Raw genomic sequence first — 26485 nt, 5'->3', positions numbered from 1 at the left:
TGGCCACCTCTTAGGCGTAGGAGAGTTACTGCGTAGGCAGAGGTTCCCTATTCCTCTCCTGGCCCTTGGGCTGGAGAGCAAATGTGCTCCTAAACACCCTTGTGCGAGTCAGGAGGCACTGATGCAGTAACCTCGAGGGTGTTGGGAGTGATGGCATCACCCTTCCGCTCTGCAGCTGTTTCTCTGCTTTCCAGCATCAAAGACAACAGCAATCTGGGGATGCCTTTGAAGGGTAATATGAATTACCCCTAAAAACAGTCAGTAAACTCCTATGGGGTTAAAATCTGAAGTACTTATACACCTTTCCCTTATCCTCCCAGGTCGTGAGAGGCTTTTGGTTTACGAGTAACTAGATCCATTAAGTCAAGCCTTAGAGAAGCCTTTTAACGTAGTTTAACAGCTTCTCCAGGCAGTGTGGAGTAGTGCAAAACTGCTCACAAACACATCTTTAGTCTAAAAGCCATGTGTCCCCCAGTACCACTCCAGCCCCTGACCTCTTGGCCCTCTCCCTCAGTCTTATTTGAACGCCTCTCTCTCTAAATCTTCCCCTTCTAAAGCATTTCTGTAGAGCCATCATGTCTTCTTTTGACATGATTTCCCCTGCAGACAGACCGTGCCCGGAGATCCCCCTCACCTTCTTGACAGACTTGTTTTTCAAAGCTTCTTTCAAGCATCTCATCCTTGATCTCTCTCTCCAGCCTGCACCCGTGGGCGGCAGCACGTTCATCCACCCTGCACAGCTCCTGTAGTGGACTTTCCTCTACTGTGGACTTTCTTAAGCCACACACATCCATTTCTCAGCCCCAGGCAGGGACCATGGGCTGACAGCTCCAAAGCATCGCGCACAGCTCGCTGAAGAGGTTTTAAGATCTCAGTTTGCTTGAAGGTGACATTGATACCGAGGTCTCAAACCCACTGTCTAATTACACAAGTGGAAGCTTGCAGTGGAGCTCCAAAGATTGCATTTGTAACAGAATAGTTGATCGCAGCTTTCAACACGTCTTTCATGGAGCGGTTCATTTTGCTTCATCCCGCTGCATGTGGTGGAAGATCCTTGTACCAGGATGTCCACTGCCTCTGAAAGCTTTCTTCTCCTTCCAGGCCTGAGGGCAGCCTTTTAGGGTGGAAACCAAGCAGAACGACCCTCTCAGGTCCTGTTTTTTAGCTCCATGGTAGGTTGCAGCATGTGTTATTCTGACCCCCAGTGCACCAGGGCGGACCCAAAGGATCTCGAAGCTGCCTGGGAAACACCAGGTCTGTTTTGCTGCCTGGAAAGTAGCACGATGGTTGTACAACCTGGAAGCATTACACTTTAAACCATTTTTGTAATATGTAACCTGGTATTTTGTTCAACTGGAGTTGCACCTAAGATATTTAAATATTTCTGCTAATTAGAACAAATTAAAAAGTGTAGGAAAGGGCTGAAAAAGCTGATGCAGCGATAGCAAACATGTTTTTTGCAAACAAGGCGAGGGCTGCTGGGTGCCTTGTTCACAGAACACAGATCAGGCGTTTGGCCTTGAGCATTTAATCCCTTTGCTTCTGCCCAACTACTCTTTGCCCTCACATTTCCAGGGAGGGGAGAGCAGGAACTGAGGCTCAGGGTGAACATCTACCTGGAACATCCTCACTAAAGCTTAACCCTACTTCAACTTTCTGGCTCGGTGTGTGGCTGGGGGTGCAGCAGCTCTCTGCATCATGTTATAGAGCTGAAAAGAACCATAGAGGAGAAGAGGTTTTTACTCATAGCAACTCAGAGCTATGTCCCCCTTTCTTCTCCATTTGCTTTCCTCGGCTCCAGGTTCTCCCCACTGGATGGGCATCTCTGAGGAGAGCTGGGTGGTAGCCCACATTAAGTTTTTCCCTACATGTTCAGCCCCGTTATCCCCCATAGCACAAGAGGGTTTCTTGAGTGGAGAAGCCCAGGTAGCAACCACAACGCAAACCTGACTCCCAGTCCACATCTGGCCCCCTAACAGCCTCCTGTGGGGCCTTCCAGGGGACTATGACTTTGAGATCAGGGTTGAAAAGAGTTGCGGGAGCACCACTTTTCTCCATGACCATTGTTTCCCAGCTGCAACTGTTCTCCAAGGTAATTAAACCTGCTCACCTAGGTGATCTCATCTTGGGAGACCAGGATTCCACCAGCCATGCTGCATCGGTACTTTTAACCCAGTGGAAAGTAAAGATAAAAGGAAAAGAAATGTGTTGATTAATTGCTTTATTTTAATTTTGTAGTCATGTCGTATGTAATTTACTTTGTGAATGCAGTGGAATATATATATATTTTTTTATTTCCTCAGGCAAAAACACGTATGTCAGTTTTTTATCCTCCCAGTAACGGGAGCAAAATAGGTGGCATTAAGGAGGGGTCCTTGGGGACATAACCGGCCCTGGGAGGCCGAATGGGTTTATGGCAAACTGACATCTCTTTCTATGCCTGGAAATATAAAAAAAAAAGCCATACTGAGAAGTGTTTGTGAATTGTCTCCCAATTTGCATTACAAAACGAAATGCAAATAATTACTGCACTGTCTGTGTTACCTTTAGGATCTCAGAATCTGTTTTGGTTTAAAGCATCTTTTATTTATAGAATTCCCATGAAATAACACCCCCAAAAGCCCAACAGTTTTTTTTCCAGTGAAATTTTCAGAGTTTCCTTTTTTGCTTGTCCTGATTACTCATTTTCTCTTTTGTTTCCTTTTTTGTTCTTTATTTTCCTTATCTACCTGCTGAATCACGCCATCCAATCAACATACAATGCGAAAACCATGTCTCCGTCTGTATGTTGTGCACCTGCTGCTCAAAAAAAAAAAAACCCTAAATTTGTAAATAATCTTGCAAATATCCATCCATGACAACATCACATATAGGACACGGTTGGTTTCATTGAATTTAAACACTTCTTTAAATTCTCTGCTTTTATTTTCTCTCGTTTTTCTTTTGATTTAATTTGGGTTTTTTGGATGAGATTTCCGATTGCACTGGTGAAAAAGCCTCACTGCAGCGTGCCTCAAAACTGGCTTCTGTTTCTGCATCTTCCTCCCTTTGGCTAATTGGTGACGTGAGGCAACTGCAGTTACCAATAGCCTGCTCTCCGCTGTTTGTTACACCTGGCAATGGTAAAGGGGAGACTGACACTTGCTTTATTTTGGTGTAAAACTGGATGAGAATAAGGGGAGACCATCATTCTGGATGAGCTGGAGTAGAGAAGATTGGCTGACTGGGAAACCCTGCGTTTTGTGAGTGGTGGTACCAAATTAGGTTCTCAGAAATCGAGTTGGTTTTCTTTTATGATGAGATGCGTAGAGCTTTCCGCAAAGGGAAGCAGTATATTTAAGAGAACTGCCTTACAGGTATTTTAAGCCTGTGGTTTGTACTGTAGTGTAAGGGCAAACGAATAATGATGTGATTACAAACTTGCTTCCCTCAAATCAAAAAAAGAAGTCCCAAGAGTGATTTTTACTCAAATTTGAGAACTCTTTGTGATACCAACATATGAAAGCATTTTGCCACCACAGTGGACTTCGAGTTCCTGGATACACGTGCAAACATCTCAAATAAAATGCATAAGGCATGTTATGAACAGGGCTGGGAAGTCCTGGGAACCAGATCCCACTGGGAATATAGTGCCCAATTCCAAAGTTGTCTTTGGAAATACTGGCTTCTGTCTTTGAAAATCATAAATTAAACAAAAGAGAATGAATAAAGACAAATACAATCTAAAAATATATATTCTTCCATTCTTAATTATCTTGGCTATGGGTAATTAAATAAATGAGACTGTAATGTCATCAAAAATACCTGCTTGGCCACCTTGACAGCAGCTCTTGGATCTATGTTAGTGTCTGGGCTTTCTGTTGCACAGTTGCGGTTAAGAAACAAATCACAGTGAACCTTCCTGGCAGCCTGCAAATGAACTCCACGCATTCTTCCTGGAGGGTCACAGGAAGGAATTTCTGCTAGGAAGCAGCAAAGAATGACGATGTAGGAGTTAGAAGTTTGCCTTGTGGATCTGAGAAGGGGGCCCCTGAGTGTGCTCTGGTGGATGGAAGCGTTACAGTTGTGTGGGAGAAGTGAGGATGCCTTTGGAGACTCGGCTGTCGACACCCCCAGCCGAAGCAGCGCAGATGAGTGCTCTGGCATCAGCTGTGCACATGGAAACATACGGGAAAACGACCAGCTTATCTCCATTTGGCGAAGTTTTGGCTTTTTTTGTTGTCCACATGTCAGGCTAAAGGTTTAAATGCTCCTCTGGCCATTTGGTGGGATTGTGGTCTCTATGGTTATACGCGCAGGTTCAGGCTGCTTCCATCACTCGGCGTCCAAGTCAGACCATTGAAGCACCAAATTGTCCTCTGGAGATGCCTTCCTCCTTCCGCTCCTGATGATTGGAGCCTACGGAGACAACAGCAGAAGCAGCAAAGTTGAAAGGTGGTAGGGAATGAGGGAAGACCTGGATGTCACACATAAAATCATTTTTCCTGTGTTCCTGGCTCAGGATGAAAGGGAATGGTATGATGTGCCTGTAATAGGATAGGTTAATCCTTGTTGATGCCAGATAAGAACTGCCGAAGCTTTCTGAGTGATCCTGTTCTTGGCTTTGTTGGCTGCTTCTTCCCACAACTCTCTGCAACTTTGGGTGAGATTTCTGAGGACAGAAATCTGCAGTTTCAAGTCCGAGGGGTAGTTGTGTTCTGCAGCTGGGCTGCAGGATGCAGTAGGGATGAGCAGCTCAACTTCTGCTAAATTTATTGCTTTGGGACAGTGGTAACACAAGCTCCTTTACTAAATCCTGCAGAGCACGTCCAGCCATGGCATAGAAACATATTCCCACTGCAGGCTTGAAAATGCAAAACGCTAAATCCACTGAGCTGGTGCTTTGCCACTGGTGCACAGAATGGAGCTCCTCCTGTATTGCTGCAGGCAGAGGGCACGGCTCCCGGGCTGGGGAGGAAACCACTCTGCTGCTGAAGATAGTGGAGAAAGAGATTTGGGCAATGGCTGTACGCCCTAGTCTTCACGGCTTTTCTAATATTCAGTATAGAAAACAACGTAAGAAAGGGTGAAACAGCACGCTGCCCATGGTGGGACAGTGCTCAAGGCCAGTCCTTTAGCTGGGATAATCGGTTCTGTTTCCCTCTTGCTTTGCAATTTGCTCCAGCCTGAGTGCCTTCCGTACCAGAGCCCTCTCTTCTAGGCAAATAGTAACAGGGCAGGGGAAAACATTTTTCAAATATAATTTGCTAATTCTCGGGTAGATCATAAGATCGTAAAGCTGTGGCATCAGGTTGTGGCATCTGTGCAACAGAAAAGCAAACAAAGACCTGGAAAGAAAGACCTTGATAACCCAGAAGAGGACCATGTGCGTCATATTACAGAGGCGGCTAAGTGAAAGAGAATTGATGCAAATCGCTGTTATACACAAGAAATATCGCAATGTGGAGTTTCCCCTTTAGCTGCATGCAATTCTAATACCTGCCTGGACAGCTGGGTTGTCGAAGGACAGGTTTTCTACGCACTGTGCTGAGGGTTACACATGCGGAGCCCTTCCATCCATCACGAGCGTGTGTAATTTTGCCTCCTTAAAAACGGCGCAGAGAACGGTCCTTCGAACGGTCTGTGAATGTCGGTGACACTGGATTTTCCTGGGTTGCAATTGATTCTCTGTGGAGCCGAGGCTTTCACTGTGCTTCAGGAAACGGCAGTGCATGAGTCAAACGGGGTGGGTTTAGGGCTGGAAATAAAACTAAAAGGTTGTGGACTGTTTGTCCCTTCAAATCTCAGGGAGTGGGAGGGTTTGGACGTAAATGCACAGTTTTGAGCCCCCCGTTTCATATTGCACGTACGCAGCTTCTCCTGTATAGAGCCTGATGTAGCACAGAGGTAGCCTGTGCTCGCTGTGACCTTTCAGCCAGCTTAGGAGACGTTAAGCGTCACGTCAGCTGTGATTATGAGATTGTAGCAAAGCCTGAGCAGAACAATGTTCTGGAAGCTGCAGAAACGTGGGAAGAGGCAGGTAAGGCAGATTCATACACAGAACGATGGATCCTGCAGACACTGCCTGTGCACAAGCTCCTTGGAGGAGCGTTAGGCAAGTTCTGGCTTGAGCGTTGCTCTGAAGGTAATGGTTTCTCAGACCTCCAGGCCTGATGCCCCAGTGCCACGAACGATACATGTAAGATCTTCTCCAGTTCGTGCCAGTGGGGAAACTTGTGTGATTGCAATGGGCTCTGGGGTAAACCTCTGCCCTGCGCTGAGCCCCGCTCGGCTGCTGTATCAGCATGCACTGCAGCCCCCGCAGAGTTAACTGGTTACTAAGAACCAGGTCACTGATGGCACCTGGTTAACCAGGTGTGGTCCAACTCTGCTCTGTCTTATACAGCCCCTACCTGCTTAAGGTGAGTTGAGCCAGTATTTCGTGAAAGGAACGTAACCAATGTGCAAAACAAACCAGAAGCTGATGCCAAGAGACGGGTGTTGAATATTTAGTGCTTGTTTTGCTGACCTTGAACAACCCAGGGGAATCCTCGCTTGTGCTTTGCCTGGCAGAGCTGCTTTCTGTTGCTGACTTGAATGAGCTCAGTGTTGTCTGCTCTTTCATTGAACATACCTGTGCTTTTCTCTTTTCTCTTTATTTGAGGACTGAGTCTGATATACGGTCTGTGCCTAACTCTGAGCTGCTTGCATTTTTAACATGAGAGAAACCGAGTGCATGCCTGAGACTGATTTCTTGAACTCTCTGATGGGATTGGTGGAATGCGATGCTAATGGCCCCAAAACTGAGCTGGCATTGAAATAACTGAATAGATCCAACAAGCCCCCCAAATTCAGAATGAGCTCTGTAGCCAAATGAGCAAGAAACGTGGGTCAGTTTAATATGACTAAGTGTCTGCTGGTAAAATAACGCAAGGGAAAGACTATTTTTACTCATCTTTACTAACAAGAGCTCCTGTGGTTGTATTTTCTACTCCACTCTTTGGTAGTTTAAAGTGGGAAGCTTTCTCTCCTTAGTTAACTCAGTCAAATAAATGGCTGCAATCAGACATTCACAAAGAAGTGAATTGGAATCAGTACAGAAAGGGGGGATATTTTTCATCTCCTTAAAATAGGAGGGCAAGAGGGATCTGGCTTTTGCATGTTTTGTTTTGGAAAGAACCCTCTCTAGATTAGCTCATTGAGGCAAGAAACCTCTTTTCCCTGAAGGAAAGCAAAAAAATGGGGTGCTGGGTGGGGAGAATAATGCAAAACATGGAAATCAGAATCTGTCTCCAGCAGTTCTTTGATCCACCTGTGAAGGCACATTTAATAGTCATTTAAAAAAACAGCAGGTTCCTAAGTCGCTCTCCTGCTGTTGAACGTTCAACCTCCCCATTTGATTTGCTACCATTGATCCATCTTCCAAACACTCTTGCTGGTGCCATTTCTCCTTGGCGAGCCTGTCCAGTCACATGTTATATAAACATTTAAAACCTCCAGATTAGAAAACATCCTCATTCTTTTAAGGATGTTTTAATCTTCACTGGACAATGCCTTTCTTTGTTACGGTAGAGGCTCTACGTGCAGACCCTTGCAACTGTCTTGGCTTAAGTTCAATTCATTCTGGTAACCAAGCTGACCAAGACTTCAAAATAACCTCATTCTTTACAAAATGATAATATGGCACCATTACCTCTCCCTGAGTCCGCAGGGGGAGAAAATCTGCCTTAGTCAAAGAAAATGAGACCTCCATGGACAGCGTGAAAGGGCCTTTTCCTTTTCTGTCATTGACCCAGTAGCAGAGGGGAGGGCTCTTGTGGAGAGGGATTTTCTCATACTTGCTGCATGTGGAGTGATCTGCACTGACGAATGTTTCTTTTGGAAGGTTTTCTGGTGGCCGATTTGCTGCTTAGATCGTGAAGCTGGTAATTTTAATTTCTTTTTTGCGGGCTGTGGTTTCTAATCGCGTTAATTTCTGAAGGACACAAAACCTTTACTTTCCGCAGGACAACTTCATCAACCTCAGCTTCCTGCGGCTCTTCAGGGCGGCGAGACTTATCAAGCTGCTTCGCCAGGGTTACACTATCCGCATCTTGCTCTGGACCTTTGTGCAGTCTTTTAAGGTGAGCGTTAGGCAGGTGGGAGGTGGAAAGGAGATGTAGAATCATAGAATCACAGAACGGTTTGGGTTGGAAGGGACTTTAAAGACGATCCAGTTCTAACCCTTGCTATGGGCAGGGACACCTCCCACTGGATCCAGTTGCTCCAAGCCCCATCCACCCTGGCCTTGAACACCTCCAGGGATGGGGCAGCGACAGCTTCTTTGGGCAACCTGGACCAGGGCCTCCCCACCCTCATCGTGAAGAATTTCTTCCTAATGACTAGACATGGGGAGATGGTAATACTTGTCACTGCTGTAGCATCACCCATTGAGTATCAAAGAGATTCCCCTTGCCAAGGGAACGGCCACTCTTCACCTCTACAAAGCAATTACGGGAATATTAATTCTGCGGTAATGCCAACTGATTTGCATTGAACATCCCCTGAGCTGCTGGAAGGTGAGTCTGAAAGCCAGACGGCTGCTGCTGCAGACTTGCAGCAAGTACACAAAGCTCAGACTGCCCTTGAAACTACCACAAAATCCCTGTGGCAAAAGCTTGAGGCTTGACTATTAGCATAAGGAAATGATAGTCTGATTAATTAAGGCCTTCATGCCTGCTATTTGCCTGCAGCGAGCACAGGGTTAAATTGCTTTCACCAGCTTGCTCTCTTGGCTGAGTTTGATGAAGGTGAAACCCAAACCATTGCATTTTGGTAACTTAATGTATATAATATAAATGTATATAATATAAACCGTGAAGGTATGCAACACAGGACTGTGTTTTTATGATGTGCCAAAATGACTTTTTGTTTTAGAGCTGAGACAGTTGCTTTGCCTGGTTTCCTTTTCCCTGCCCTTCCCTCCCAGCCAGCCGCAACACGGCGTGGCAGCTGTCATGGTGCAGGGGCAACTGCGCACAGCAGATGGACGCGGCACTAGTGAAATGAGTGACAATATTCTAGAAGCATTTGGCCAACACTCTCAGACACAAGCTGCGAATTTTGAGGATGTCCTATACAGGGACAAGAGTTGGATTCGATGATCCTTGTGGGTCCCTTCTAACTCAGGACAATCTATGATTCTATGAAACAACTGCCTTACAGCAGCTCGGTTCTCAACCTGTGCTTCGTTAAGAGATTGCTCGATTCCTTATCTAATTTTAACAGCTCTCAGCTGGTTTGCAGCCCATTTCCACAGGTTGTTGTGTTTTAACTCTGGTTGGTTATGGATTGTGTTCATCTTCTATAGTGCAGAGAGGAGATAATTTAACGTAATGATTGGACTTGATGATCTTGGAGGTCTTAATGATTCTATGATTCTATGATTTAATACGAAATCAGGTTTATTTAGTGCTGATGTTGAGCTCCAGCACGCTGGTATGTATTGACTGTGCAGACACCCAACCCCATCACATATGGCCCCCCTCCCAGACAACGCTTGACCTTCCTGGTTCTGGAGTTCTCACAGGACTTTTAAGAGAAAAATGAGTAGAGAGGTGATGTAGGAAAGCAAAGCACAACAAAATCAGGGAGCAGCAAAAGATGGATCTGCTTGCTAGCTCCCAGCCACTGAACTTCACCTCCCACTGGCTCGCAGGGTGCCACGCTCCTGAGCACTGCCCGTGCCTGCAGCAGGTGGCTCCATGGGACTAGAGACCATACCTCTGGCTTTGCACAGGGTCTCGCCTTCTTCTGGGCTGAGCTCTGAGTTCTATGGGTGAAACCTTGTGTTCTGGGTGCTGTCGTGAGCTGTGGGGTCGACACTGAGCTTGGTTGCTGCAGTGTCTGGGTATTTTGCATGGTGCTTTCTGGAAGGTGGTGGTTGGTATTGAGCAGCGCACAGCATGGTGGGGTGCAGAGAAACCTCTTTCTTTTAGTTTAGCTGCACTTTCAAGTCCAGTGTGGTGTCTGAGTCCAAACAATGCAGAGAGGTTATTTTAGGTGATAAAACCGTGGGAAGGAACGTGTTCTCTCCAGAAGTGGAGGAGACTTTTTAAGAGAAGAAAGGTATTTCTCTCCTGCAGTTGGAGGGAGATGCTCGGTCGCTCTGCCCACAACAGGTTGGAAAAGAACCTGGATGGAGAACTGGTTTCTGCAGAGCGTGAAAGTGGCTATTGCCTTGCACTGGAGCTGGTCAAGAGGGACATTTCTATTAGAAAGTTCAGACTACAGAGGCAAAACCTCTTTGGAAGCTGGAGATGGGAGCATAGTGATTGCTTCTTTCTACAGAAAGAAGTGGAGCTGGGAGGGTTCCTGGGTTGCTTGAGGAGCTGCTTGTCTGTGTTTCCTCCCAGCGCTGAGCTCTCGATCCTTCTCCAAAGGTGTCCAGTAGAAATCACATCAGCCCTTTGCCCTGTATTTCCTAAGGGCTCCCCATGGGCTGTGTAGCCCCTCTCCAGTCCCGAGCATCACACTATCCAGCTCTAGGGCAAGACTTCTCATTTTTCAGTTATTACCAATTAAGAGACATTAATTACCCATTTGCTTAGCCTCAGTGGAAAGTAGCTATTACTCCCAGCTTGAGTGGCATAATTACATTGTAGTCTTCACTGATTTCTTGCTAAAACTCAGAATCTTTTTTCCCTCCTGGGATTATAGTCTGTACTTGTTCCAGAACAGGAACTTGTTTCTTGGATATATATTTTTTTCTTATACTAAATTTACAGCAAGGTCATTAAAAATTAATGTTTGTGCAATTATGCATAGACAGTGCCAGTGCCTGCTGGTAGCTCCAGGCTCGCTGTAGAGCTTCTTATTGTGTTTTCCCTGCTTACTGCTTATCTGCTTGCAAGGATGTATAGAGAGCTCTTGGAAAGCCCAGACTGTTTAGTGATCGATGAATACTTGTCTCCAGGGCTTTGTCTTCTGAAGACTGCCAGAATTGTTCATATTCTCTTCGCAGTTCCTTCATCTGAAGGACAAATGCCACAAAACACAGTGCTGCCCAGGAATTAAATGCTACCAGCTGACACGTGAATGATTTTGGTTGGAAGGGACCTCAAAGCCCATCCAGTTCCACCTCCCCTGCCACGTCCCTCTGGATCAGGTTACTCCAAGCCCCATCCAACCTGGCCTTGAACACCTCCAGGGATGGGGCAATTTGCAGTATGCATTTGCTGTCATTAATTCTGCCTTCTTCTTTTCCACAGGCCTTGCCTTATGTGTGTCTCCTCATTGCAATGCTCTTCTTCATCTATGCCATTATTGGCATGCAGGTAATAGTTTAGCTTTATGGCTGACCGTAAGTAGCCTGGTTTTATCCCAATGGTTCAGGGTACAAATGGGTTATTGCCTCCACAATAGGATCGACACCTGACTTAGGATGAGGCTTTTCTGCTAGGCGTGGCCCTGAGTGTACAGCTGTTTCTAGGTGCAGGAAGGGAGAGCGTGGGCAGGCAAACTGGCTGCAGATTCCAAGCCTGCATGTCTCTTCCTCCGGGTACTGGCACGTCAGGAGGCTGAGAGCAGGGAGCAGCTCAGGCATCGTGCCCTTCTGAACAGAAACGAGACAGTTTTCTTGGCCTGGAATGGAGCTGAGCTGTGGTGTTGCAAATAGTCTGCAAGAACACCAAGCACATCAACTGATTTGTTTTCTCCATTTGATCTCTACAACTCATTTTTATCTCCCTCTTCAGCACAGAAATTATTCTAGCTTTGGAGATCCCTTGAACCAGGACAAATTCTTTTCCTCCCTTTTTTTCCAGCTCCCCTTGACCTGCCTTTGCTGCCAAATTCCCACATTTGACCTGAATCACTTCTGTTTTCTGTGGCAGGTGTTTGGAAACATTGCACTGGATGATGAAACCTCCATTAATCGGCACAATAACTTCCGTACCTTCCTCCAAGCCCTGATGCTCCTCTTCAGGTAAACAGAGAATGAAATACCATGAAGCTTGCATGCAAGCAATAAATAAGTCTTTGTTTTCCCATATGCCTGTTTAGCTGCTGAGATTTAGGAAGGTGTTTGGAGTAAAGCACCCATTCCTGCTTCCTCCTCCTTGGTGTTAAGGGTTGGCCTGGCACATCTCCAAATGTGACAGATCTGATTCAACACAGCAGCATCTGCACAAAGTGACATCCCACACTGTGACATTCCACGTCAACTCAGGCAGAAGCTTAACTCAAGACAGACCCCTCCCCGTTTAACGGATTGATGTGGTTCCTGTCATGATGTTGTTCTCTGCAGCCCCGTGGAGAAGGTCTTGAGGGTGCTGGTGGATGAAAAGCTGGGCATGAGCCAACAATGTGCACTTGCAGCGCAAAAAGCCATCCATGTCCTGGGCTGCACCCAGAGCAGTGGGACCAGCAGGGAGGGAGGGGATTCTGCCCCTCTGCTCTGCTCTGGTGAGGCCCCACCTGCAGTCCTGGGTCCAGTTCTGGAGTCCTCAGCACAGGAAGGACATGGAACTGTTGGAGCGAGTCCAGAGAGGGCCACAGAGATGATCTGAGGGCTGAAGAACCTCCTATCCAAGGACAGGCTGAGAAAATTGGGGTTGTTCAGCCTGGAGAAGGGAAGACTCTGAGGAGACCTTATTGTGGCCTTTCAATAATGAAAGGGCCTACAGGAAAGGAGGAGACAGACTTTTTGGCAAGGCCGGTTGTGACAGGGCAAGAAGTAAAGGTTTTAAACTCAGAGAGAGGAGATTTAGACTGGATATAAGGAGGGTGGTGAAACACTGACTCAGGTTTCCCAGGGAGGTAGTGGAGGCCCCATCCCTGGAAACATTCAAGGTCAGGTTGGATGGAGCTCTGACCAGTCTGATCTGGTAAAGATGCCCCTGCTTCTGCAGGGGGGTTGGACTGGATAACCTGTAAAGTTCTTTTCCAACCCGAAGCATTCTATGATTCCATGATTTTATGAAGCTGACTTTTTTTTTTTTAAGTAAAAATTCCTTTAATTGGTCATTGTTGCATTACCAACGAGTTAATTCTTCATAAATCAATGTCAGCTCTGCTTCAGAATGAAAATGTTTCCGTCTGGGTTCCTTCTGCCTGGAAATGAAGCGTTTTCAAATAAAACAATCAATGAAATGACAGATTTTCATTTTTAGACCCAGCAAAAATGAAGTGCAGGCCCTGCTCCAAATCGGGGTGGCTTTGGGAAGGTTTCCATGGTCTGGACATGTGCTGTGTGATGTTAAAACACAGCAGTCAATAACATCTCCTGCCCCAGCAGCGCCTGCCAGCCACACCGAGACTCGACTCTATGGATTATGCAGCGCTTGTAACTGGATATCCTCCCTGGGATTTGGCTTGCATAGTTTCTGTGAAGCCAGACGGAAATGAAATTAGCTCTCTCTAGATCAGAATAATCACTCATCTCCAAACTCTGAATTTTAATAAAAGCGGATAATTATTCAGTCTCGTGTCCAGACCTCTTGGTCCTTGTCCAGACCCATGTGGCGGAGCAAGCAGAGGCAGCAGCACCGCGATGAAGATGTAGAGTTCTGCGCAAGGCAACGAGGGTTCAGGACTCAGTGGAGGGGTGAGGAATCTGCTGGATCATAAAGAGTAGCTCGAGTTTACATTGAGTACCAGATTTTCTCAAAGAAAGGGAGGGAAGCTTGTGAGCTGGCGCACAAATTGGCATGGCCATGAGTGGTCCTGCAACAGGTTGGGCTGTTTGTGGTGTTGTAAAGCGATGACCTGCAAAGTGTTTCTGAATACAGGAAGGAAATCTGAGAGCAGGTAGAAAGTCAGAGTTAAGCAAACATGCCCAGTTTCTGATCCATGCGTGCACTTTGAAGGGGGGTGATTTATTTTGAGGATAGACCCTCTGGGACTGCAAAGTTTTGCTTTTTGTTTGTTTTTCTCCTTGTAATAGTGGTAGAAGTTAGGATTTCTTTTGAATACACCTACCCATTACTTCAGTTCTCACACCCAAAATAAGGAGGAAGAAAAGACGAATGTTGAAGAAAACTCAAGAGACTGCCATGAAAACTGAACACAGGTCATTTCTGACCAACCAGACCACCCTGGTGTTTCTGTATCTATGGGATAAAAGAAATGGAAGATTGGAGTGAAGAAGCCTGGCTTTGATTCCCATCATCTCCTTTGGCTTTGCAGCTCACACTAGGACAGAACCCTTAGCTGCTTTGAAAGGTCACAATCTAAACTCTGTTGGCTTATGTTTGCAGTTCTTTAAATCAGTCTGGTTTCATTCTCCCTAAAACCAATGACGCTTTGCCTACCTGAGCCTGTTCAGTGTCTTTTGCCCCCTGTAACAGAGGAAGATGTTCTTAGGAAGTTGTTCTTCCCCCTTTCTTTTTCATGTCAGCAGTTTAGATTCCTGATGTAAGTATAGCTTCTCCATCTGGACATAGCCTTCCTCCTGATTAATTTAGTTAATTGGGTGCAGTAATAACTGTGAGGTGGCTTCTCCTCTGGTCTGTAATGGGGAAAGGGTTGGATCTGCTCACCGTCTGCCCTCCCTGTCTGCAGGAGCGCCACAGGGGAAGCCTGGCAAGAGATCATGCTGTCCTGCCTGAGTAAAAGAGCCTGCGACCCACTCTCTGGCCTCACCAAAAATGAATGTGGCAGCGATTTTGCCTATTTCTACTTCGTGTCATTCATCTTCCTGTGCTCCTTCCTGGTAAGTCAGTCCTGATCTCTCCCAAAGGGAAGGTGCCAGTGTCTTTCCCCCTGCACACACTTCCCTCCCCACCCCCTTGCTTCCTTCTTCTTCCTAATTATGATTTATACAACACTACAAGACAGCTTCACTAAAACCCATTTATCATCCTGGTGATAAAATCCCTTTAATCCCCAAAGAGATCATTTAGTCATGAAAGGGAAGGGTTTTATCTTTCTTCCCACAGGGGGGTCTAATATTTGGAATTCAGCATTAATCTGTTTTGTCTTGATTTGTAATGTGGTCCTTTGAAAAAGGGAACCGGGAAGGGCAGGGTGAGAATGGCCAAGATAACATTGGTTCAGAAGGGCTTGCAGCAGGCAGCTGGGAGCGTCACGCTTATTTGATGCCTTTTGTTTTGTTTTATTTGTTAAATAAATGCAATGATCATTTTCTTCTCTAATGGTGTCGGGAAAGCTTTAGATGTGAAAGTACACAGAGCTCTTGTACTTGATTCGTACCCATGGCCATCATCTGGGGCTGGCTCGAAGCTCTAATGTGTGCCAGTGTCTTTCTGATCACTTGCGTGCATAAAAAGCTCTCTGCTCTTGGGGCTCAATTCACTTTCCTGTGCCACCGGGACAGAGGGATGGAAAACCAGGGACAGGGACCTAATTAAACTTCAAGCAGGAGAGGATGAAAGTCACAGCTCTGAAAGGTACCAAAAAGCAACGTATCAAGCCTACTTTCAGTTCCACGGGCTTGCTTTAAAATATAAAGATTTGATTCTGTGATTCTGTGATTCCTTGTTCCCTGCTATCATCAGAAGCCTTTAACCAGGAAAGCGAGGTACAAGTGGCAGCTTGGTTCTAGGTGTAGACAGACCAACTCCAGTGCCCCCTGCTGAGATCCTTTGTCCGCCTCCTGTTGTCCCTTGGCTTATTTCTTCTGCATATATTAAAAAATGTGGAGGCCTGAAAGCTAATACAAAATTAATGCTCCATTTACTGATTCACAGAATCACAGGCCGGTTTTGGTTGGAAAAGACCTTTAAGATTATCGAGTCCAACCATCGATCCAGCCCTGCTAAGTCCACCACTAGATTCTGGCCCCAAGTACAACATCTGCTCATGTTTTGAACTTCTTCCAAAATGGGGACTCAGCCACCTTCGTGAGCAGCCTATTCCAATGCTTGACAACCCTTTCAGTAAAGAAATTCCTGGTAATATCCACCCTAAATCTCCTCTGGTGCATCTTGAGGCCATTTACCCCTGTCCTGTCACTGGCTACCAGGGAGAAAACCTCCACCTCACTAGAAACTCCTTTTAGGTAGTTTTGGAGAGTGACAAGCTCAGCAACATTTGGCACTCTGTATTTTAAAGCCATTTTTTTTTCCCCTTGTCCAAATCCCTAACCCAGCACCAGAGATTCTTGTTGTTATTTTCAAGGACATTTTTGTTCCTCAAAGGTTTTCGAAAAACAAAAAGCGAAACAACCTCCCCCCAGACTCACCCTCTCTGGCTCACATCACCCATCCCACTCGAGATGCAGTAGTGGGACTGGACCCTAGAGCACATCTGTGCACAACAGAGCTTCACATGAGCTTCGTCTCCAAGTCTGAGCTCCCGGAAAACCCTGTGGAACCGCACCCTGGGCTTGCTGGCAATGAGAGGGGAGAGCCCGAGCAAAGGCAGGAAAGGAAGCCTCCAAAAATAGGCAGCGGAAAGCCAAGCAGCTGGACTGCTACGGAACTGTAACTCATTTCTTTAAATGCATTCACTACCTCATTGCAATGAAACATGTGGTTCCCCACAAGCAATTAAACTATTACAGACCTCCAGCCCTGCCAGGAGGGCACTTATTTATGGTTTGCTCGGTGGTGTTACACCATAGACTCAAGGGGAATTGGAAAACGTATTTAGTTTTAAACGTTGTTTCTGGCTCTTTGGGGATGTCCAGCTTGACATAATTTTCCTCCCATAATTTAGGCTGTTGAAAAATAGAAACTGAAATTTAAAAATATACAAGAACTTTAGAAACAGCTGTAGGCAAGCAAGGGTAAAGGGTGCCAAGCCGTGGCTGGAGCTAGAAAGCAATGGAAAGGGACTTGGGAGTGAGGGACAGACTCTCAAAAATGCTGTCTCTTGGTGCTCTGGGGTGCTGTGTTATGTGTGGGGTACCTGCAGCATGTGATTGAGCCCCGTTGTTGTGCATATGGTGCTTCCAGTCTTTGAGCAGCTTATTGAATATCCCTGTCCAGGCCTGCCAGATGCATCGCAATGAGATTCCAGGGCCTGTCTAGGCTGTGTTACGCAGAGACCCTATAAACATCCAGTATCTGGGGTGGCATGAAGTACTGGCTTGGTTCCTCAAACCCAACAGAGATGTTTGATGTAGCACTGTTTTCAAGCTGACAAGCCTTAACCCTCACTATAGGAGTGAAATCGTGCATGATGCTGCAGAAGCAGAAGCCTCCTTTGCAGCTGAGACACTAGCAGGGCTGGTATGTTCTCAGCTCTGTGCTCTATAGGTTGGCCTGAAGAAGAATGTTTGGTGATGTAAGACACCCAGTGATACACTGTGGGATGGATTCTGCTCCCCACTTTCTGTTGGGGTGGGTTCTAAGATGGACTGAAGCTGTTGGAAGTCTCTGATTAGCATTTGGTGGTGATAGGGTAGTTCGTTACGGACTGTACTTTGTACTGGTGGATTGTGTGTCCCAGCAAGAGCCAAGACCCTTTCTTCCCTCCAGATCACACAGGAATATGAATTGTTTAAAACTGCACAAACCCCACTGCTTGATTTTCTTTTAATGACTGGCAGATCAGCCAGGGACATCTACAGAATCATAGAATGGTTTGGGTTGGAAGGGACCTTAAAGCCCATCCAGTTCCACCCCCTGCCATGGGCAGAGACACCTCCCACTGGATCAGGGGCTCCAAGCCCCATCCAACCTGGCCTTGAACCCCTCCAGGGATGGGGCAGCCACCACTGCTCTGGGCAACCTGGGCCAGGGCCTCCTCACCCTCATTGTGATGAATTTCTCCCTGATGTCTAATCTAAATCTTTCCCCCCCTCCAATTTAAAGCCATTCCCCCTCATCCTATCATCCCCAGCTCTCTCAGCCTGTCCATATTTTGTTTAATTCTGCTCATCCCTGTGTGGGAGCTCACAGGCTGCCTTGCCGCAGTCGTCCTTGCTCAGCATGGAGCGGAGAAGCAGCACTCATGGCAGGAGCTCAGCTGCCCTACAAAGGACACGATGGAGGTAGAAAGGTGCCTTATGCTGGTCAGGTCTTTATCCAGTACAGGAGCATCCATACCTGCCCTCCTGCTCTTCCCTTCTGCTGGCTGCAGGTAGATCTTTTCCCATTGAAATTCTCATGCCTCTTCCGTTGGCTTTAATAAGACAAGAATCTTTATACACTAGAAGCATTTGCCAGGCTTTGTGTTAGCAGCCACTAGGGACAGGAGCTATTTGTGTGTCCTGTCTCTTGTCTTTCTGGGGATCTTTGAAGCTTTGAATTGCTATGAGTCTAAAATAGGACATCCAGGCTGGAGAATGGTTTTTCTTCTCTCTATTCTTGTCCTGCTTTGCCTTGATATGAAAGTGCTGGAAGAGTTCCCATCACTCAGTTGGTGAAGCAGCCCACGTGCTGGTCTCCAGTGGCATAGGGTGAAGAAGGAGCAAGAGTGCTGAACCTCTTGAGCTTGGGGATGGGTGATGCTGTAGGCCATCAGCAGCGATGGGGATATGGCCAACCTGTCCGCTGTCAAACCTGCTGCGTGCTGCAGAGCTGGAAGTGTCTTGTAGTATGCAGGGGAGGGGGAAGTGGCAGCAGAGTCCCCAGGGCTCAGTTTATAGAGTTTATTTGCTGGGGTGCAGCTGCTTCTTGTTGGTGGATGAGAAGCTCAACATGAGCTGGCAATGTGCACTCACAGCCAAAAAGCCAACCGTGTCCTGGGCTGCATTCGAAGCAGTGGGACCAGCAGGGTGGGGTGGGGGCTAGAGTGTTCTGCACCTCTACTCTGTTCACATGAGACCTCACTTGTAGCTCTGCAGTCGGTTCTGGAGTTCTCAGCACAGGAAGGACACAGATCTGTGAGAGTGATTCCAAAGAAGGCCATGAAGAAGATCCAAGGGCTGGAGCATCTCCCAAATGAGGCCAGGCTGAAAGAGTTGGGGGTTGTTCAGCCTGGAGAAGAGAAGCCTCCGGGGAGACCGTAGGGCAGCGTTCAGTGCTGAAAGGGGCTCCAGGAAAGCTGAGGAAGGGCTCTTGGTCAGAGAGTGCAGGGATAGGATAAGGAGGAACAGTTTTAAGTTGAAAGAGGGGGGATTGATATGAGATCTTAGGAAGAAATGTATTGCTGTGAGTGTGGGGAGGCCCTGGCCCAGGTTGCCCTGAGCGGTGGTGGCTGCCCCATCCCTGGAGGTGTTCAAGGCCAGGTTGGATGGGCCTTGGGCAGCCTGATCCAGTGGAATGTGTCCCTGTCCATGGCAGGGCGGTTGGAGCTAGATAATCTTTAATGTCCCTTCCAACCCAAACCATTCTGTGATTCAATGAAACCGCACACCCTGCTGAGGGAACTGCACCTTCTTCCCTTCCAGCTTTTTATTTCTCTTCTCCAACTGCACTATTGTCTCCTCTCTGCAGATGTTAAACCTGTTTGTGGCTGTGATTATGGACAATTTTGAATACCTGACAAGAGACTCCTCTATCCTTGGGCCCCATCACTTGGATGAGTTTGTTCGTGTCTGGGCTGAATATGACCCAGCTGCCTGGTATGTATGAAGTTATGCGTATATGTGGAGGAAAGGAGATACGCAATGTATAGATACTGTACCTATATACACAAACAGCCTGTTTTGATGTGAGTACAGCTCCAGGAGGACAACGACTCCAAAGCCTGAGGTAACATGGGTGGTATATGCTACAGTTTCAATTGACTGTGCGCTGGAGATGAACAAACCTGACGTCATCACAAGGGTGTTTCCTCCGAATAAACACGAGATAGAAACCAACAAATCCAGAAAGCAAAATGCACCCTCCTCCCTTCCCAGACACAGCCAAAAATTAGTAGGAAAATTCAAATGAACTTGGCTAAATGGCCAAGCTGTTGAGCATTTCCAAAAGGAGTTTTGATTGCCTTTGGTTTCTGCATCCCAATGTGGAGATAAAAATACTTTGAATTGCTTGTCATTGGCACCGCTTTAGGTAACTTGGGAAGCTAAGCCTTGTTACACCTGATTTCTGCAACATTTCACTCCTAGCTGAGAACCACCTTAATGGCTTCACAAATTCAGTACAGAGACCTGAGGCCACACACACAAAAAATTTCAAGTTTCCATGGTGTTCTCTCTCCCTTGAAAGGAGATAATCTACTCCTCTGGTTTGAATTGAGTCAAGCGCTACAGCCTCAGACTTCATCGTCTGCTTTCACCTACCTGTGGGGCAGCACGGAATGAAAGGATGCTCCTCAACATGGTTTGCTGAGAACATGAGGGTTTTAAACAGACGTTTCTCATCAAACTCAAAGTTTTGATGTTGGAAGTCTCCTTCTAATGATATCAAATTGTAGAGGGGAATTTTGTGCTTCTAAACAATATTTTAGCTTTTGGACTTTGCAATGAAGCATTTCATTGCATTCATTTCACTAAACTTTGGAAGCATTTCAGTTCTCAATGAGTGTCTGATAAAATGTTCCTGACATATAAGTGTGCTAAAGGAGGGAATGGTTTTCTTGCAGCCAGACAATGAGGTGTTTGGTTTTGTCTCTTTGTTTCTCTTATTCAAAGAGACTCTCAGGGAAAGCTGCACACCCGAGCTTCAGTCCCCCCACAGCAGAGGGTGACACTGCTGAAGCATTGTAAGAAATTATTTAACAATGAGAAATCACTGCTAGAGCAACATTGGCTTTATTATATTGCTTTTCTCCATTGCCCAGGGAAGCTACTGCCCAACAGTCCCAGTGCCTCAGCTATTTTTATTTCTAGATGCTTTCAGATACAGGTCACAGTAATTTCCTTGATATTCCGCAGCTTGGGAATTTGTCTGTTGGGAGACTGGTTTTTATTTAAAGCCATATTAATTTTACATCCATCTTCTTCTCCACGAGTTACTCTGCAATGAATCTCCTCTGTATTTGTGAAGAAGCTGCCTCCAGCTTCTCCAGTCTCTCCACTCTCTTTTGTTTCCCTTCAGTAGAGACAGATGCAGAAAGTGTTTATATAATCGGCATCTCAAACTCCCTGCTAGGATGCAATTAAACTGCTTTAAAATCTTAGGTAAATTGGTTTGGGCTAACTTTAAATGTACACCTATCCCAAAATTACTGCATTTCTCTGAACTGTGTGTGATTTTCACTAGCTCAAAGCCATCCATACGATGAAGCAGCATATACATTGCATTCAGCTTGTAATCTCCAAGCAGATTTTTCTTACCACGTGCTCTGTAAAACAGACAGGTCCTTTGTGGGTATTTGGCAGGCTATAAATAGCTTTTTTCTTTTTCAAATCCAGTCTTATCTCTTGCTGCGAGAAAATCTCAATGAGATTGAGAACTTGGGAGTGCCCGTTCTCTCCTTAAAAAATGGTCTTGGCTCTGATGAGCATCCATGGGAGGAGTAACACACCTGCAAGGGAAAAATAAGCATCAATGTGCTTTTTTTATATCTGTACATTCAGGAACTTTCCACCCATATGAGGCACAAGCGGAGAGATTTTCTTGCTCTCCTAACTCTGAGCACAGAAATTACATTTTGTGAGTCACTCGGGCCAAACCTTTTCCCTTCTAGAGCAGCCAGTACAAAATATGTCATACAGTTAAGATCCTAATTCTGCTTTTCTCTAGCGATTTTGCTCTGGTCGGAAGCTATTGACGTTGGCAGAGTAGTCCAGGGCAGAATCAAAGGACAGCCAAGACATGATGTTCAAGGCTCGATCCTACAACATGTGCATGTTCTGGATTTTCCGTGTGTGAATGGTTCCACTGAAATCACTTCTGTTCACAGAAGTGGGAACAAACATTTCCGCAGTTTAAAAGTAATCGGAAATCCATTCACAGTTTAATGCCAGAATAGATCTTTTGATCCTTTGAGCTGAACTGTGAAGCTCTGGCCATGGCATTTCACAATAGCTACCCTTGGATATCCTTTTCTGCTAAGGTACAGATTCCAGCAGGACACTCATTTTCGTCTGAAGACACAGGGCGTTAGCAGACCCATTTTTTATTCAGCTACCAGTTGGTCAAACTCATTGAAAGGAAATGTTGATCCATTTTTTTTTCCCGTGTCAGCCATCTCCTTTTAACATTTCAGCTTCCAGCATAGGCACAGTTAGCAGAATGATAAATAATCACTATAACATAATTTCATAGAGTCATAGAATAATTTGGGTTGGAAGGGACCTCAAAGATCATCCAGTTCCAACCCCCTGCGATGGCTGCCCCAGGCCCCATCCAGCCTGGCCTTGAACACCTCCAGGTACAGGACATCTACAGCTTCCCTGGGCAACCCGTTCCGGTGCCTCACCACTCTCATAGTGAAGAAATTCTTCCTAGAGAATTCTTTCTTGCTAGAAAGAAGACTCCTAGTCAGTTATCCTGTGCTTAGATGCCAGTGAGCCAGTTCCTGCTTCCATCTTTCCCTACTGAATGTCTCTCTCAAGGTCTCTGCTTTGATTGTCCCAAGAAAAATGGGATTATAGTGTTGGTCCACTTTCTGCAGCTCAAGAACCTAGATGAAAGATGCTGCATGGGTAAAAAGTATAAGTATGGTTATACTTTTGATATATAGATAATATTTTAAACTTAGGTTTAATATATGTGTATTTGCATACCTATTTTCAACGTCGCCTTTTTTTCTGCTACAAAATCCAACTTTCTGTAAGCTTTTCTGGGGAAAACATTGAGAAGGAAGTAAACAAAAGCAGCTGGGAGCTCTTGTTCTAGATGTGTCCCACTCAGTAGGGGTAAGTATTGGAAATCGTTGGATTCAAGGGTGGCAAAAGCCTCAGACTCAGAAAAAGAGAGAGCAAGAGAACTGGGATACATGCAGCGGTTTGGTCTAGGGCTGTAAGTTATTCGGGAATGAGCAAAACCACTGTATTTAAGGATGAACTGGGAAAGAAGGTCAGATTTATAGTCACTTTTATTTTTTCAAGATACACGAAGCGAGGACTTTATCTTTTTGTCCACAGCTGGGGGATACTGGAAATGTTGGTCTTGCCATCCCACTCCTGTTAGTTGCTCCCAAGAACCGAGGGAGATGCTACTGGCAGTACCTTCTGCGATCATGAGAGGAGACAGGCACTCCCAAAAGAAAGTTTTTTCCTATCTATCTGAGATAAAGGGGCACTGATGAAAAGAGACAAATCTCAAATAAACTTAAACAACCCAGGAAAGAACCCCTGGTTGTTGTCGTTTGTCATAATTTACTGCCGTGCCCTTCCAATGCAATTTATCTGCTGTTTTTTGAGCCTTCCACGGACTCTTAGAGAGCTCAGAGAGCTGTTCATATGTATTTTCTACATGCTCATTTTACAAAACTGTTACAAAATTTCGGTAAACTTCTTGACTCTCTTAAACCAATATACTTTTTATAACCACAATTAGGCCTGCAGCCAAGTCTTGCACAGTTCCATTTGATCCATTTCTAAATTAATAGTTTTGAGTTGATTGTGAAGGTTTTGAATAGACCTTAATTTTTCACATCCAGAAAAACTGTAATATTGAAGGAGATATTCCAAAATATTCCAGCCTTCTTTATATAACACACCAAAATAAACTGAAGCCAAATCATCTCATTTTCCCTTTAGAGGTCATTTTGAAGTTCAGTAAAGCTCTTTTTGTACATGATTTGGTTACTTACAAAAGATTAAGAAACCTAATCTTCCTGTTAAATTAGCTGAAAATATTGTTGGGAATTAATGACACTGACCATAAAGCGTCGAGGCGTCTGATTTCCCCAACTGGTGATGAAGGTTGGAGTTGCCCAGGGTTGATGGCCCTGGGGCTATCGAGATGGCAGTTTCTGGGCTTCCAGCAAATTGCTTCTTGCCCGTGCAGCAGAGTACGGCCCTGCTGGGGTTATGTAGGTGGCAGCAGTGGAAGGTTGAGGTCCCCAAGCTCTTTTGAACCAGCTCATTTGAATCCCAGTAATAATCCCATAAGTAGGCTAGTTGGCTCTGGTTTTGCGGGGCTGCTGCAGTGCCTGGGTGGTAGGAAGGGACCGCGTGTTGGCGGACGCTCAGGTACAGCGAGGTAAAGCGTTTAGGGATAAAGGCAACAAAAACAGTATCTGGAAAGCCTTGTGCGCAGCACTGAAGGTTTCACAGAAGGAACCCCAAAGACACAGCTTTTGTTGAGCAGTTGGAAGTTCTCTTTCTCTCTCTTGGTCTGTGTTAAATTCCCTCCTTCATCACAAGCCTGTCAGACTAACCTTGCTTTTCAGCCCGTTTTGCCCTTCCGACTTCTCCTGTTTGCCTAGCGAAGAACAGATTCCTCTCAGGTTTTGCTGTCATAACGTCTAATGTTTTCTTTCCAGTTGCCGGATTCATTATGAGGATATGTACAATTTGTTACGTGTAATTGCTCCACCCCTGGGCTTAGGAAAGAAGTGCCCTCATAGGGTGGCATACAAGGTTTGAAACTTCAGAGACTCCCTCCAGCATTTTTGGTTCTGGTTTTGTTTCTTTTTACCCCCCTTCCAAGTGCAAATGCAAACGGTTCAGAAAAGAAGCTGTAATGTAACTAACCCCTTGCCTGAAAAAGGAATGATTGACTGACTGCCTCCTTTTTCCTCAGTGCATCTGTTCCCCGTCTACTCCCACATCCCAGCTGGCTGGAGACAGGCAGTTTTATGAGACAGTGAACCCTCCAGCTTCAATCCCGACAGGTCTAAGTGGGAAGTGTTGTGGAAAAGCAGCACAGCATCTGAGCACTTTCTCTACCTATATACCCACCAAAGAGAAATGTCATCCCGAGAGTTTTAGGGAGTAGCAAGTCCATTGTGGTTGGGTTTCATAGTGTAGTTGCTCCAGTTGAATGACCAACGTTTGATCCTTTCCCTTTCCTGATCTGAAAAGGCATTTGTTCTGGCCACTGGTTAGCTGGGAAGCAGACCAGGATGGTTACTTGTGCTGAGGAGAGGTGAAAAGATGAGTTTTTCCCAGTGCAGCAGCCAGAGATTGTCTTGGGAGCAAAATCACGTCTCTGAGATGGTAAGCTGTGATGGACATCCAGTGAAACCTCCTGCCTCATGGCCCAGGAAAAGCGTAGTGTGCTTGGGAGCTGAGATGGGGAATTCAGGACAGATCTGGCCAAGAAATCAGCACAGGATGACACTGTGGGGTCATCAGTGGGGTCCCAGTTATGGGCAGGGATTTTGTTGCAATCAGTGCACAGAGAGTGAAGTGGAAGCAGCCGGTATGAAGCTTGCATTTGTCTTTCACTCCAGCTCAGGTGTTCTCCTCACCTGACTGGGGATTAAGAGTGAACAGGCATTGCAGAGAACAGGTGAGATCCTGTTTCTCCAGCCAGGAAACAGGGCAGAAGAGAGAGGCCAGGAGGAAGCTGTTGGCATTAATTACAATCTGTGTCTCTCAGCAGCCTTTAAATTAGCTCTGGGCTATAAAACCTGGGTGGTATTTTAAGTGCGTTGGTTACTAAGGACAGGAATAGATGGTTTGGGCTTGGTAAGTTCTCTCTTCCACCCCCTCCTGCATCCATGCTTTACCTAGTTGCTCAGAGCTGTGTCAGGGCAGTGGGCTGGTGTGCGGATGCTGCTTCTGTAGCTGTCCTGCTTGAGAAAGGGATGCCATATGGGTGCTTAGGTCTTGGTTTCCCTATTAGTGTAGTGGAGATGCTAACAGCCCTGCTTTTCCAGGGGTTAAACACTAATTAATAACATGCTGTAATATATTTAGGTCTCCTCAGATGACAGCGCAGATTTGTACAATATAATAAGCAGGCTGCTCACTGGGAAAACAAAGTGAGATAGTCATAGCCACGCTCCCAGTTTCACCAGTCAGAAAAAGGTGAAGCAGGAGAATTCCTTGCTGGTTTTACATCCCTTGCTTTTCAGGGCAGGATTTCACTTCCAACCAGCATGCACTGAAGGCAGAGCCCTCAGTAATGAGCTGGCCTAAGGGTTTGTTCCTAAATCTCTGCAGTTCCCAGTTCCCCCTAACACTTAGGAGAGCCAGCTGCCCTCAGTGGTGGAGGCAATTGGTTGGCATCAGCTTGATGAAAGAGGAGCCCTGCTTAGTGTAAGGAGAAACAGGTCCCCTTTCCACCACCCTCCTGGAAAGCGGGTGCTGGGCTCTTGTTTTGTCAGACCCAAATTCAGGCTGGCTGAGGTTTTGTGGAGTTGCACTCTTGGCTTGGAATCAGAGCAGTCCCAGTCTGTCCCTCAAGCAATCACATCAAGATTGGCTTTTTGCTTCTCTTGTAGCCTGAAAACCTCTTTATTCACTGAAGGAAAGATGAATGTTTGTTCTAAGCCCCGGTCTCTCCCTGTCCCATAACTCTGCCTACCAGCTCTCCCTGGCATGGTGACCACAGCCTCTTGATTGACTGGTCTGAGGGGGCGAGGAGGGGGAACTATCCCTCCACCCCGCAAAGAGCCAGCCAAACCCAAGCCCTCCCCACACCCTCTCCACCCCGAGCGGAAACGTCAATCATTCCCCAGAGGGACCCATGTGCCGAGGCGCAGCTCTGGCCACGGGACGTCCCTACAGTGAGGAGGAGACGTTGGGCGTTGAAACACAGCAACGGAAGTGGAGAAACCTTTCTATTTACCCACCTCTTTATTTTGGTTTTGTTTTCCTGAGAAATCT

At 46.2% G+C, this 26485-nt stretch overlaps 1 protein-coding gene across 19 annotated transcripts in view; it reads left to right on the top strand.

Annotated features, from left to right (window-relative positions):
* The window catches only part of CACNA1B (calcium voltage-gated channel subunit alpha1 B), a 309668-nt gene that overhangs the window by 256908 nt on the left and 26275 nt on the right, over positions 1–26485 (top strand). For 13 of the 19 annotated variants that reach the window (XM_054083988.1, XM_054084000.1, XM_054083998.1 and 10 more), the window contains 5 exons: positions 7986–8102; positions 11229–11294; positions 11853–11944; positions 14521–14671; positions 19305–19432. In XM_054083988.1, coding sequence (XP_053939963.1) covers positions 7986–8102; positions 11229–11294; positions 11853–11944; positions 14521–14671; positions 19305–19432 — 554 coding nt within the window. Of the gene's footprint in view, positions 1–7985; positions 8103–11228; positions 11295–11852; positions 11945–14520; positions 14672–19304; positions 19433–24192; positions 24290–26485 lie in introns of all 19 variants that reach the window. The other 6 variants (XM_054083991.1, XM_054083987.1, XM_054084006.1 and 3 more) reach the window with 1 other exon arrangement.

This window comes from Cuculus canorus, chromosome 19, assembly GCF_017976375.1.
Source record: "Cuculus canorus isolate bCucCan1 chromosome 19, bCucCan1.pri, whole genome shotgun sequence".
Classification (NCBI taxonomy): Eukaryota; Metazoa; Chordata; class Aves; order Cuculiformes; family Cuculidae; genus Cuculus; species Cuculus canorus.
The sequence above is the reverse complement of the archived record's forward strand: the minus strand, read 5'-3'. Positions and strand labels throughout refer to the sequence as shown.